The sequence below is a fragment of the Lytechinus pictus genome, chromosome 8, assembly GCF_037042905.1.
Source record: "Lytechinus pictus isolate F3 Inbred chromosome 8, Lp3.0, whole genome shotgun sequence".
NCBI classification, from domain to species: Eukaryota; Metazoa; Echinodermata; class Echinoidea; order Temnopleuroida; family Toxopneustidae; genus Lytechinus; species Lytechinus pictus.
The window spans coordinates 34,597,569-34,612,082 of NC_087252.1; the positions used below are offsets into that span (position 1 = coordinate 34,597,569).

The 14,514-nt window shown below is 35.7% G+C and overlaps 1 protein-coding gene and 1 long non-coding RNA gene across 3 annotated transcripts; one reads left to right on the forward strand and one right to left on the reverse strand.

Moving 5' to 3' along the window:
• Positions 1–1,888: 1,888 nt before the first annotated feature.
• On the reverse strand, positions 1,889–7,587 carry LOC135155287 (uncharacterized). Its single transcript, XM_064104233.1, has 2 exons — positions 7,524–7,587; positions 1,889–3,535 (listed from the first exon to the last, which is right to left on the reverse strand). The coding sequence occupies exon 2, from the start codon at positions 3,494–3,496 to the stop codon at positions 1,889–1,891; it is 1,608 nt and encodes a 535-aa protein (XP_063960303.1). The 5' UTR covers positions 3,497–3,535; positions 7,524–7,587.
• A 1,136-nt stretch (positions 7,588–8,723) lies between these two features.
• On the forward strand, positions 8,724–14,286 carry LOC135155161 (uncharacterized). Of its 2 annotated transcripts, none has more exons than XR_010294508.1 (4): positions 8,724–8,821; positions 11,159–11,298; positions 11,861–12,005; positions 12,588–14,286. It is a non-coding gene; the product is annotated as an uncharacterized LOC135155161 (long non-coding RNA). The 2 variants fall into 2 exon arrangements; XR_010294509.1 differs by having other exon boundaries at positions 12,591–14,286.
• The last annotated feature ends 228 nt before the right edge of the window (positions 14,287–14,514 follow it).

Below are 14,514 nucleotides of genomic sequence, written 5' to 3' on the forward strand. Positions count from 1 at the left end.
CTTGAAATTGATTTATTAACTCAGCTTCATTTCATTAAGAAATGTGAAATATATGCTGTATTGTAGAATTTACTGTATAATGAATAATTATCTGTCAATTAAAATTGTTTATCACAGTGTTTGCTTCATTTTGCAATTCACCATGACTTGTATTGTTTGAACTTAATGAATTTAATATATACAAACAAAATAATACCCTTTGCTTTGCTCGGGTATGATAAATTACACTCGTGACCTTTGAAACAAGTCACACGCCCTTGATAATGAAACTGTTTCAAAGTGTAATGATGTATATATAGTACTTGAAAATTGATATAAAGATCAATAATAATAAAGAAGGGCCAAAATTAGGGGCGGTTTTTTTTCATATGACCTTTTATTTTGACCGATGTAACATTTTGTAGATTTTCAGGACTGCAAAACAGTTAAATTGTTACAAAACAATTAATGTTAACAGCTGACTTTATAAATCACTTTTGCCAGAGGAAACAAAGCGCTGCTATTTTTATCCCGGCTTTTAATCTTATATAGATAGCATGATGATCTGCAAAAAAAAAACGAAATGATAGATATGGCTACTATTCTAGGTATGATATATTCCATGTGCTCAGTCAATGAATTGTGGCTAAAATATAAATTTACTCAAATAAACTGAGTAACAAAATCCCTACCGGTACACTATGAAAACACAATAGGTGGAAAGGACGGAATAGAGCCAAGGAGTGATAGGGATTTCCATCCAACATTATAACTCCTCAGCCCTTTGAAGGGTGATTAACCCCTTCAAACCCTCTCATTTGTAGAGTGTAAGGGGAGAAACTAAAAGTGTAAATGAAATACTTGTTAATGTTTACCCCAGTAATATTACAACTCAAAAGGGGCTCAATACCACACCTACATGCTACATATATCAACGGATGTATTCATTTAAAATACATGTTAGAATGTTAGAAATACTGTTTTCTTATAAATGTTAATTTGTCAATGTAAATTTTGTTAGATAAATAATTTTGTAAAAATTTGTAATTCTATATTTTGATTGTAATCCTCAATGTTTGGATTTGAAATATATAGGATAAACTTGAACTTTAAAACAGTTGACTATTAGTGAAGAGAATGATATATTTATTTATAGTCCTATCCTTTGTTCTACACTATCTCTGTACATGAAAGATTCCTGAAGGATCCCGACAGTATATGTCATAAGCATACAATAAATAAACATTACGGGAATCTTTAAACAATTAGATATCGTTATAGCTTTACTTTTCACTCTTAAAAAATACCTTTACTTGAATTTTTATTATGAAATCACTTTTTTAATAGAAATAATTAGATATTAATACTATTTGATGAATTTGAGATTGCAGTCAAGTAACATTTATCAGGATACTTCAACATTAATATCATATTTATTTATTTCCGAAAGTAAAATTTTCCTGATATCCAAAATGTATAAATACCAATGACTCTGTTTATGATTTTAGTCTGATGATGATGATGTGTGAACCTTGAAACATGTTCCGTTTATTAAAATTTAATGTTCTTATCACATGATTTGGTCGATGGATTATAATTTGTTTCCTCCTCTTTGTTCAATACTAACATCTGAAATTCGTGATGTACGTAATATTTCTTTCATCAATATGTACTTTTGTATAAAAAAAAAATTAACAAATAAGAAAGAATACTAATTACCGTATAAGTGACCATGGGGATATACACATGTACTGCCTTTTATATCTTAAAAATATATTTCGAAAACATAAAATGGAACGCCAAAGGGTTTGTTTGAATTATTTATAATTATATCAGTGAGCTCCACCGTTTTATCTTGGCCGTATTGGGATTGCAAATATCTTGTATTTTGAAGATTCGTGTGCTGGATTTACAATTTCAATTTATTTTGGAAGACAAGGATGTTTTCACCATCGCATGCAATAACCTTTCCTGATGACGTCACGATTACTTTCGATCCGTTAAGAAGCCGTTTCCTATTGTGCATTGGGAGATCCTGTAAAATGAGAAATGACCCTACTCTTTTTTTCTTTTCTTCATCGTCCGTCATCTGATCAATGTTTCCATAGTGGTAACCAGGATCAGATGATACGACGTAGAGGGCGTCATTTAGATGATCGATGCAGATGTTGCAGATATCATCTTGACGAGGGAACTCCCAGAGTGGGATTTCGGTTTGAGAACCCTGTCTGTTGACTTTGAACAGCTTTCTGTTGGCAGGCAAGTTATGAGAGACAATGTGTCCTGTAAAGAGTACACCGCGCATCATCATATCCTTGATAGGAATAGAACAATCAATTCTACCATCTGATGGATTCATGATATAGACGTTTGTAGGATCCCTTCCATGTTCAACAATGATCATCCCATTCTGGCAAACATCAACCTCTGCCCATGTGAAGAATTTAACACCTTTGCGGGGGATGGAAAAGTCACTCTTGATAAGGTTCCACTGCCTGTCATATATTCTGACGAGTTCACTCAACGTGTCTCCTTTGAAATCCTTTTCATTTTCATAATAGTTTCCGCATACAATGTTATCATCATTCAGAAGAGCACAGGAGACTGTCCAACGTGAACCTTCACTGGTTAACACTTTCTGACTTTGTTTAGTGCGCACATCAAATGAGAATGTATCACAACCAAATACGTCATCATTCGTAGATGAAATAATCACAAGTTCGTCTATATGGCCTATGATACTAGGGTCTTTGACTTTATCTGTGACTTTGATGGTATCAACGAGACTCCATTCTCCTTCATATCCATCAATTCTTCCACAATACCCTCTCCTGTCAAATGTTGTCAACTTCAAATCTGCGATAATGCGATTAATGGTGTCCAAAGAGTCTCTATTTAGTTTGTCATCTGGTGCGCCATTTCCTTCTGCTCCCTTAGCCTGTACATCTTTGACATTCTCATCGCTTGTTGGTAGTTCCCCACGGTCTTGTACTCTGTCCTCTTTTCCTTTCGTATCGCACTGCCACGATTTCTCCAACTCACATAATTTTCGCTCGATTTCTTCTGCTATGGCTTCAATTTCAGACTGAAGTTCTAGTTGTCTATTAGCAATGCGGTCTTGTATTATCTGGGTAGTTTCCTTGTTCCTAGTATGTCTTAGTTTTCGATCATTGTTGTTTTTTATTATTTCCCTGTTGATTTTTCGAAACCTAATGCTCTTTCCCATCATGCACCCATGGCTTGCGATCATTTGTTCAAGCTTTTGATTCTTTTCATCAATTTCCTCGTCAATTCTAGCCTCTTCCTCCCGTTCTCTGTCTTTTGCCCATTTCATGTCTTCAAAGACTTTCGAATCAATGTCGCTCCTCATCGATTCCAGATGAGCATTTGTTTCCTTTCTGCATTGAGCGATTTGCTCCATAGGAGAACTTCCAGTCGATTTGTTTAAGATACCGTGGTCATGGTGAGCTCTCAAATGAGTTGTTGATGTGTGGCTTTCAGAATTGAATTCAGACATTGTAGCTGCTGACGATGGAAACCACGACGCGAATACGGACTATAATCGTAATGGATAACAAAATAAGAAAGAGAAAGGAAATTATTTAATTGCAAATGTTTTGGCACATATAGTAAAACTACAAAGTGTGTTAAGGGGTACATCTATTTCTAAGACAACCGTAGCTTCTGGTGCTATTGGAGATTGGAATAACTCTTCCACCAAAATAATGAATGGAGATAGATATTCCACGTTAAGAATTGCTTATCAAAAGTTTCATTTTCTTTTATAAGTATTTTTAATATAGAAAGCGTTTAATATAGAAATGTGGTACAAAAATGAACTACTATGAGAAAATTTTAGTCTTTCTCGATTTGAAAGGAGTTAATAATATTACAACAAATATCGGTGAAACCAATTTTCATTTGAATAAGTTACAGATACATCTGATTCACTTTTTATTTTTGTTTTGTATATCAATCAAATAACATGAGGGTTACTCTTATGGAATAAGTAGCAATTCATGTCGAAATAATAAATTGGTTTGTTACTAAATTGTTCAGAATCGTATTTCTTATACAGAATAGTCCTCAAAGTATGCTACACACAATTTGAGATATAAATTAGAGTGAAAGCTCTTAGCAACTTGAGGGAATCTTTTAAGGGTAAATTTCAAGGTATACGTAAGTAATAGAAGAGTTTTGTGAATGGATGATTGTCTTTAAAACACTAAAACCCTTTTTCTAGTTCTTAGAGTAATTTAATGTACCCTATGTGACTTTATAATGAACCAAAGAAGGAAAGTTACTCAACGAATATTGATATTATACAGAATTTAAAAAAAAATGCAACACAAAAATAACTAGGGGAATTGTCATTCTCAGCCAAGTATCCAACCAACTCTGAATGCTCCTTCAGTGATAGTAAATATTTTCCCTACATAGGCTTGTGGCGCCTTCAGTGATAGTCACGTACGTGCATAGCGCCAACTTAATGTGTTCCGCCATCTTGCTTGTTGGTTGCCGATAAAATGCGCATTTTCAGATTTTTTAACGCTCAGTTATTATCCATGACTGAAACATTGACCAATCAAAAACTAAGATTCTACAAGAAATATGAATATTCATATACGAAAGTATAAACATAGATAATTCAGTTTTATGTGAAATTTAAACCCAATACTTCAAAATATGGTTAGTTTTATGTCTCTAAAATGACCCTTAAAACCAGAATTTTATTAGTAAAAAATAAAGGTTTTCCCAAGTTGCCATGGTAACGCGGTCTGAGATATAAAAGCTTAGCAAACACTTCATTTCAGTGATCGAGGATGTATTTGTTTACGGTATACGTCTACATAAATTATAACATTTTTTTCCAGACCATGGATGAACTTTCAAAAAGAGACATTTTAGGCAAGTTTTTACGATTTCCGGCAATTTTCTGACACAGGCACTTTGAAGAGGTAATTTTTACAGAATTAGAAGAAGACATCATGGATTTTCCTAATTATCACGACGGATGTGCAACTTACTTGTAAACAAATCAAACAAAGTCTATGATACATTTTCGATAATGCAAAAAGAGACATTCAAGTCTCTGATTGAGAGCCGCAGATTGAACATTCGCACGGCGCAATGGTAGCGTTTTCGCCGAATTCGTCGGGGCGAAAACTCCAAGAGAGCCGTACCACTCACCAGTCCCGAACGCTGCGCTGTATGTTTGATGATTTATCTGGTGCCATTTCGTGCTTATAAATTTGTTTTTTCTACAATGCCACTATCTCATTAAAATTGTTTGTCATGATAACATTGGAAATATTATCGTTTAATGGCCCAAAGGATCGACTGTAATAAAAGATACTTTGAAATATTGTCAGAGAGTGATTAGTTAGGTGATGTTTATGGTCAGAATTCAGTCATGGCTTCGGGTGAACTTACGCGAACGCGGTCACTTGCTCACGGGGCGAGTCGGCATGGCCCTTTGGTGGAAGGCCGTTAGGCAACGTGCAGTGCAGCTAGAGCAGAGTTGGGGAGTTATAGGTATAAAAATACTTTGAAATAAGTAATCTGCAAATATTTTTGTCTTATCCCTTTGGATTACTTAGATAAGAAATTCAAATTCTCAAACTGTCAAAGTTTAAATCAAATTTTAGACAGTGACAACAAAGAGTGGTGCTGTATGGGGGGGGGGGGGGTGGGGTCTTGCATGCCCCCAATTCACGAACAAGAAAAAAAAGGAAAAGGTAAGAGAATCTTGCGAAATTGTTCAATTGGATTTTTGTAACCAAAAGTCAAAATTATGCTTATGTCGCTTGCTTGCAACTATATATTTTATAAATTTTGCCTGATACGCCATATCGTAGTACCCTCAATTATTTTCACTTGTTACGCCACTGACATGACTGATATAACATCTACTAGTTTATGATAACATTATTTGGTTGCGGGATCAAAGCATCAGCTATATAGCTAAACATTTATACTTTATGCCTGTTCAACTTCCAATACAGGTTTAGGCCTGTATTTATGAGATGTTAAGATCTATGGGTGCCTTTATTATTTTCATTTTCAATTAAAACAATTATTAATTATGTATTAATTTAGTATTAACCTCGATGATACATTTTATTGTATTAAATCGTACAATTTCTGTTGTATTAAGCCCCTTATTAAGCCCTTTTAAAAACATGCTCAGTAGCAGACCCCCCCCCCATATATAAAGACAATAGAAGTGTATATAGAATTAATTGAACCCCCCCCCCTTATTGAGGACAAAATGAAAAAAAAAATACTCAAAATAATCGACCGCCCCCCCCCCCTTTGACGAGGCAGCTGTCGGTGGCCTGATGACTTCATTGACTTCTTTTTGCTTGTAAAAATAATATTAAAGAAATAGGGGCTACTCTAATTGTCCCCTGTGAAAATTGATTTGGATCTGCAAGTGCATGAGGCTGCGCCCCCTCCAACGTCATAGCTACCCCATATCTTTAGGTTCTAGCTCTCATATTTTTCAGCTCCCTGGTTTTTTGGAAGAAAAAAAAACGAGGCGAAAGAAAAGAGTGAAATAAATGAAATACGATTAATCAAAATTTGAGTTGTTTGAAAGAATTATACTTATCAGAGAAACTAAATTAAATTCTACAACCATGAAGAATAACAGCAATCTTGATAAATTCTGGTTTTTTTTTCAAAATCAGAACCAATCAACCTTTTTCTGATTATTCTGTCACTTTCCATATTTTGGAGAAAAAAATAAAAGTGTTCATCGACGCCCTGTACTGCATGATGAAACTGTATCCCCACTCGGCCCTCGTAACCCCCCCCCCCTCTCTCCCTCTCCCCCTCCCCCACCACAATGCCCCTTGCTCATTTCTCTTATCTCACCTTGACCTTAATTAATTAATCTTAACTATTTGGCGGTACAGTCAAACGTGACTGGTCGCCATCATAGTTTCATCCCCAACAAACAAGGAACAAACAATAACAATTCTGTTTTTCGACCCAACATCATTCCTTTCAATACGCGTAAGGCTATACGTGGGCATGCACAAACAACGTGGGTTAACAAAAACTGACCCGCGTTTGGACTAAAATTGTGATTAAAATAAAAATGTTATAAATATGAAAAAAATATGTGTATAATGAAGGATATCTGATAAACGGAAAAACATCAATCGCTAATTCATAAAAATGCTGGAAAAGATTTGACAGAGGTTTTTAACAACGGTAATCAAGGGGAATTAGTGTATGGGTGAATGGCGTTCGAGCTTTAGCCGAGCGTTAGCCGGAGAGGGCGCGGGCCAAATCTGCCTGAATCTGGCAATATGGCGGCGTCCATTAAGCTGACGTTAGCCAGCGGCGACTGCACGTACGTGTAGTGAATATTTTCCCTACATAGGCTTGTGGCGCCTTCAGTGATAGTGAATATTTTCCCTACATAGGCTTGTGGCGCCTTCAGTGATAGTAAATATTTTCCCTACATCTTGTGACGCATAATCCGACATGGTTTTAATAACCAATATGAAATAATATCAAGTGTTTATACTCACATTCTAATTGTTTCTGCCGTTTCCAGTGAGGCTAACCAAAATACGTTTGCTAAAATAATGGAGTAAAAGTTCACCTGCGATGTGATATAAGACACGTTCTTATCCCTAAATATAACTATTATTAATGATTTATCTAACAAGCAAAGTTAATCATTAATTAGCCCGAACCCTTGTTAGATAAAAGCATCGTTTGATTAATAATTTCTGGACGATCAAAGTATGTTTGAACTTGTGCAGGTCGACATTGCATTGTCTGACACATAACACGGCCACTGAATTCTTATTTCTAATTGTACATGTATTTTGCATTTCTTAATATCGTTCCTTATATACCTGTATCTATTTATAATTCATTGAGCGGGTTTTCAATCTACATAACCACAATTTTGGTTTGAATTTTAATAGTATAGGTGCAGCAAATGGCTAAAGGAGATTTTCAAATTAAAACGGAGTCCTTTATCGTACCGAGACAATTGCTTATCGCAATTGAGGATGCAATGATTAGAGGAAATAACATGTACACATACAAGTGTGAGAAATTATACTTGTACAACAGCTTTGGCACCTCTTGTATTTTAAATATCTAGTGAAAGAAATGAAGAGAAAAATGGTAGGCGTAGCTTAAATCAAGGTTCATCAGAGCTATCTGCCCTAAAATGTCCCTGCTGGGAATCGAACCCGGGCCCCCAGCTTAGAACGCCGCGCCGGTGCCTTAACCATTAGACCACAGAGACGGGTTAGTGGCGAGGGCAACCCCAATCCGATTGACAGTGGATTAGTCTCCGGAAACAGAGGGTCGTGGGTTCAAATCCCAGCCATGGCGTAATTTCCTTTAGTAAGGAATTCATCCAGCACAGTGTGCTGCACTTGACCCAGATGAAGTGAATGGCTTAAGGCCCGTTTACACCGCATCCGGCACGGCGACCGTGCACGGCACCACGGCAATCCGGCACGGCAAAAAAAATCGATCCCCACTAAATCCTATGAAACTGTTTCCACTTCAACGGTGCCGTGCCGTATTGTACAACACGGCGTAATTTGCCGGATTTGCAGATCGATCAGCAAGCCATTTTCAGAGCACGGCACACGGTTTTTTCACTTCTGGCCAATCAAAGTCCAGATAAATTACGTCATTGCCCACATATTTTCTGATCAAGCGACAAATCGCCTGCGGTGATAGTCTATGGGAGTTTACGTGTTAAATGCAAAATCGCACATACACGTAGGTCTACGTGTATTACCTGCTGAGCTGAAGAGAGGTGACTGAAGGAGGACTTGATCTTGCAATTCTTGGTCTGGTAAGCAACTAATTAAGAACAAGTGTCATTTCGCATACTGTAGAACCGAGCCCCAGAAAGTAGAGCACAAGAAAATAAGGCCAAATAATATAAGGCCGGCCTGGGATAGGGCCTAACGTTATGATCTAACGAAGATCTAACGTAAGTTAGCTTAGGCTTAGCCTTATACTAGGCTTAGACTCGGTCTAACTCTAGTCTAAGTTCTAACAAGATATAGGCTCCTATCTAATTTAGATAGGCTAGATGTTTATCCTAGCCTAAGTTACATCTAGATCTAACGTTATATACCTAATGTTAGACTCGATAATCAATTAGACTGGCCTAACGTAATTAGGCCTAGGCCTACTAATATTTTAATACTAAAAAAGTTAGGACTTGGCCTAAACTAAAGATAAATGAAAGTAGTTGCAGGAAACACTGATTTCACGAGAAAGTGTGTAAAACCGAGCTTAATTGTCACTATATAATCGAGGATCTAGATCTGGTACAGTTACATGAACTGAACTTTGTGAAATCTTGAAATCTATACGCTGAAAAATGTTCATACTGAAGATCACCAACACAGATAAGCGCACGTGGGACAGTGTACCTGTACTATTAAAAATTATTGCTCTGAATGTCGGCCCGACGCTTGACCCAAATCCCGTGCTTATTTGCTAATTTCTCAGCAATTACACAATTTCTTCCGGAATCCTTTGGCACATATTTTTTATTTATACAAACAGACACTTTGGTGGTCATTTCATTGGATTCTGTAGACTGTACGAACTCATTTTGAAATCGTTACCACAACTGGCATTTATCTTTAATTTAGACTTAATCACTTAGTAGAGTCTAACTAACAGTAACATTAGGCCTAACGTTACTAAGTTATAGTTAGATCTAACGTTAGGTAGACCTATAACTAACGTTAACAAAAGTTAGACCTGTACGTTGTTGGTCTAACGTAAGGCCTCAGTAGTCTAGAGTCTACACATAGGTCTAACGTTAGTAACACTAGTACATGTAAGTTAGACCTCTGAACGAATATGATGAATTCCGGGATGAATTATTTATATTAAGATATAGACTAGCCTAGCCTAGTAGTAGTAGTAGTACTTTAGTTTTAGTAGTAGGGTCTATAATAGATGAGAGCTAGGCACTGAGTCGTTTTGTCAGCAGCAAGAGTGGCAGATAGGAGGGTGGCAAGGAATTAATAAGAGGGGATCTGGAGTGGTGAAACTTGGGTAGCCTGAACTGAAAGAAGTTAGACCGATTGCTCAGTTTGACCATATTTTTGTGGGACCCTCTGGTCGATCTGTTCTAGATCGAAACAAATGGTGGAAGGCTAAGGAGTAAGGCTAACTTAGTTATTTCCCACAAACTCTCTGGAAAAGCCTAGGCCTACGAATAAATAATGTAAAAACCTAGACTCTAAATCCTCCCCATATGACGTCATACTTAGGCTTAGCTAATTAACGTTAGACATTGTTTTCATTGAAATATAGAGTCTAGGCCTAGTCACTAAATTTAGGCTACTATAATTTTGGAGAGAACTTGCATTAAAAAAAGTTATTGTTTCTAGTTTGTCAAAAATTGTCAGTCTGTTATTATGTAAAGGATTTTAAAATGAGCGCACTTTCCTTTATTCAGGGGCAGCTCAATCGTGGGGCGATGGGAAGGGGTTTGGGTTGGCACTGGTTTGCCCGAAATAGAAATCCCCCAGAACAAAAGTGACCCCTTTTCAATATGAAATATGTCCTTTGTGTGCTGGCATAACTTTTAAATCTGCACATTTCTGTTCCAAAAATTGATTGCTTTATTTGTGTAATTTCATTCTTTTTTCATTGGTTTATTTCTTATTTTTTTTTTTTTTTTTTTTTTTTTTTTTTTTGGGGGGGGCTGAAGTGATTGGGTACGTATACTATACAGAGAAGACATAATTTGCTGACATTTTATTCAACAAACATTTCATCCCTAAAAAAAACATTATATGGCTTAGCTTATAGGCTCTCATGGAGGCAAAAAATTGTGCCTCTATCTTTTTTTTTCTTAACATGACCCTATGTTTACATGTACTTTTCAAATGATAAAAAATAATTATTTCAAGCTCTTGAAGGAATTTCTAGACGATCACTTTTCTCTACAACTACCGGTAAGCAAAATCATTTCAATTAGGAGAATTTCTATTTGTGCATTATAAAAATTGGACCCTGATCAGCAAGCCTGCCAGTTACAATGTAAATGTAAGAAATTGCTGATTGGGCACTGGCCTTTCACTAATCGCTTTTGCAATTCTTTAAACCTTTATTATTATTATTTGCTAACAAAATTTATTTGGAATGTGTTGCATGACAGATAACCAACATGGAGGAAGCCCTTATCCTAGAAGTGTAGGAAAATCCATTCCTGTATGACAAGAGATTGGAGCTGTTCAAGGATACAGAAGTAAAAAAATGATGTATGACATGACATTGGGCGTCAGCTTGTAATCTCAGGTTGGTATAATTTTACGTCATATTAATTTTTTTCAAACTTCACGATTTTTTCACTATCAATTTGAAGAAAAATATTGAACAATGTAAAAGAGTTATATTTGTATGTGGATGTTTGAAAGCAAATCAAGTTCACAATCTAACAACTGTAGCTAACTTCTGGTTGTTGTAATTCAATGAATACCAATGGTAAGTTTTGGTCATTATGGCCATTTTTGAAATTGTTTGCACATGTGTAAAATAGTCTGGTGTTTAAAAAAAATAACAAATTAAATGAGACACAAGAGCAAGGGTATGTAAATGCAGAAAGAGACCTTGCTTTGTGATGTGGACCAAAAAATATATACCAACCCCTCCTCACAAATACGTAATATAAATATCACGTCACTTTTACAAGCAAAAAAATGGAGGCAAAATTGTTTACTATCAAAAGCATGTTGTCCAATTTCACATTGAAATATTTCCGGGGGGGGGTGGGTAGGGCTTGAAATGAGTCATAAACAGAAATGAAAATTTTCAGAGGTTATAGGAATTAGATTTCGTGTTGTTTTTTCATTATTTTAAGGTGACGTAGCGAGTTGAGGGACAACTTCCTAAAAAACGACAGAAATGGAGAGGAAGAGTGGTGACGGAGCTCCCTCAAATGCAGCACGTAAATACAAGTACAGTGAGGCAATGGAATTCCTACTTCCCCACATACATAATCGAGAGTAAGATATTCAATATTTTGTTTTCTTATCCCAGGGAAGAGAGAATATGTGTATATCAATTTGAATTCATGCAAAGAAATGTATTTTATAAATATGAATTCTGATATTGTGCTTCACTTAACCCAGGTTTAGTTTCTGGGTTCTGACAGGAAACGGTCAGGCAACAGCTATGGTATTAATTTGCACTTTGTGCACTCTGCAGGGTGGATATGAGCGCTCTCATACAAACTATACAAATCATTTTGAATTATACATTGATGATTGGCTCATTCTCTCATGTTTACATTAACCCGTTTCCTGTAATTATACATCCACATTTTCATTCAATATGATTTATCATATTTGTACTTGACTACCTGTGTAAAATAGTACAGGTTAATGGTTGTTGCATTTCCTTGAAGTGAGAGCCATTTGCCTTCAGAGAATTACCCTTAAAAAATATAATATAATAAAATAAAACTAAAGATGAAGTAAAGAACAGACAAACTGTATCGACTTGGTACATGAGAGTCGATTTTTTTAGTATTCATTATTATGAGTAAAACATATGAAATAAATTTGAACATATGATTTTTCTGTCAGCAGAACAAGTTCAATCTTGGATCCTGTGTTTGATGTGGACACACCAGGAGAAGCCTGTACCAAGCAGGAAGAAACTGAGCAGGAGAATGGTGGGTGACATCTGTCCACAACGTGGGTCAGTCTTCCTCGTCATCATCCTCAGGCACGTCCGCAACATCAGTCCAGTCTTCAAGTCCCAACTTCACTTCAAATCGAGGACACAATGTTGCAGTATTTTCAAAGCACTGATAGTCATGGTGACAACATAACTGTAGATAAATTTTTCTCCAGCTTGTCCCCCATTGTCCCACACTGTAAAAGTTACCTCAATGCCAGCTCCATTGCTATGAGGTTAAATTTCGGTCGTCTGAACATTGAACATACTACTATAGGAATTAAAGTTTTTGTGTCATCTAACTCCAAGTCGATTCTTATTGATGTTATAAACATCTCACAATTTAAGAATCCAAATATGTTTCGTAGATTAAAAAAAAAGTTAACGGAAAATGCTCTAACTTGCTATGCTCCACCGCTAAAAAGAGAGCTGATATCTTATTCCCTCTGAACATGGAGCTAATAGCTCTATGCTCTGACATCACTCAATACTCTTTCGATTGTAACATAAAAGATGCAATGTCAGACATGCAGCATCACCAACAAATTAAAAGCGGTGTATATATGATTACATCTGAATTACTTATGATAAATCCATATGAAATAAATCATTTGCAGGAAATCTACAACTTTAATGACTGATATCGTATTATAAACAACGACACCATTAAATGTGTTATTCTAATTTCCACTTGAATTTTTCACTTTGACATCTCCATAGGCAGCGGAAGCGGGGACAGGTCCCCCCCCCTAAATTTTTAGTTGATAACCTTTTTTTTATTTTTTGGCTTCCACCGCCAATGTACATCTCCCATTGTTACAGTTGCAAGTCAGTCTCAATTTGCAGAAATTACGATTGTGAAGGATTATGATCTTCCTCTTTTGTAGATCTGGAAAATATCGTCTGAGCATGTTCACCATTTATTAAAAATATATTTATTTCTTAAATTATACTTGAATTTAAAATCAGGATTTGTTCACAGATAAGAGAAGTTGAGCATTTTGCACATCACAGAAATTTGGTTCATGCAAATACATGTATTAACATGATCACTAGTAATGCACTATCAAATATCAACACATGAAACCAGTTACTGTGAAAATAAAAATGATGGGTACTGGACGGAACGTTTCTGGACTAATGTTTTATTTTGGAAACAGAGATCTAGGATTGTTTGAAATATGACAAAATGTTAGAAACAAAATTTCATCTCTAAACAGAATGGCAATGACACTCCTGTTGCCTGTTTCATAGAGAGGTACAACTATCATAACTTTGTCTTTAATATGGCGCAACATCCAATTATAATTGTGGTTTCCATGGTAGTTGCCATAATGTTAAAGTACTTTTGAAATGGGCCCCTGGACATGAAGAATACTGACAAAAGAAAGTTGATTGTGAAATAAAAAGAATACATTCATCTTCAAGAAATTTTTTGACGCCCCATGCATTTTTTGTTGTTTATATATCTCGTATTATTTTTTTCTGTAATAAATTAATGAGCATCACTTTTTTTTCAACAACAAATATAATGTAGATTGCTGAAGAACCTAAAATATATTTGGAGCTGAACTAAACTCAAAATAAAGATGTCGACAAAATGAAGTCCAGTGTTGCTCTTATTTATTGGGCCAGACCTCACTTGGCATTGCTTTTAAAAAACAAGTCCACCCCAACAAAAAAGTTGATTTGAATAAAAGAGAAATATCCAACAAGCATAACACTGAAAATATCATCAAATTCAGATGTAAAATAAGAAAGTTATGACATTTTAAAGTTTCGCTTAATTTTCACAAAACAGTTATATACACATCCTGATCGGTATGCAAATGA

Excerpts from the sequence above, each read along its gene's own strand:
- LOC135155287 (XM_064104233.1), bottom strand. The coding sequence starts at position 3,496 with ATGTCTGAATTCAATTCTGAAAGCCACACATCAACAACTCATTTGAGA.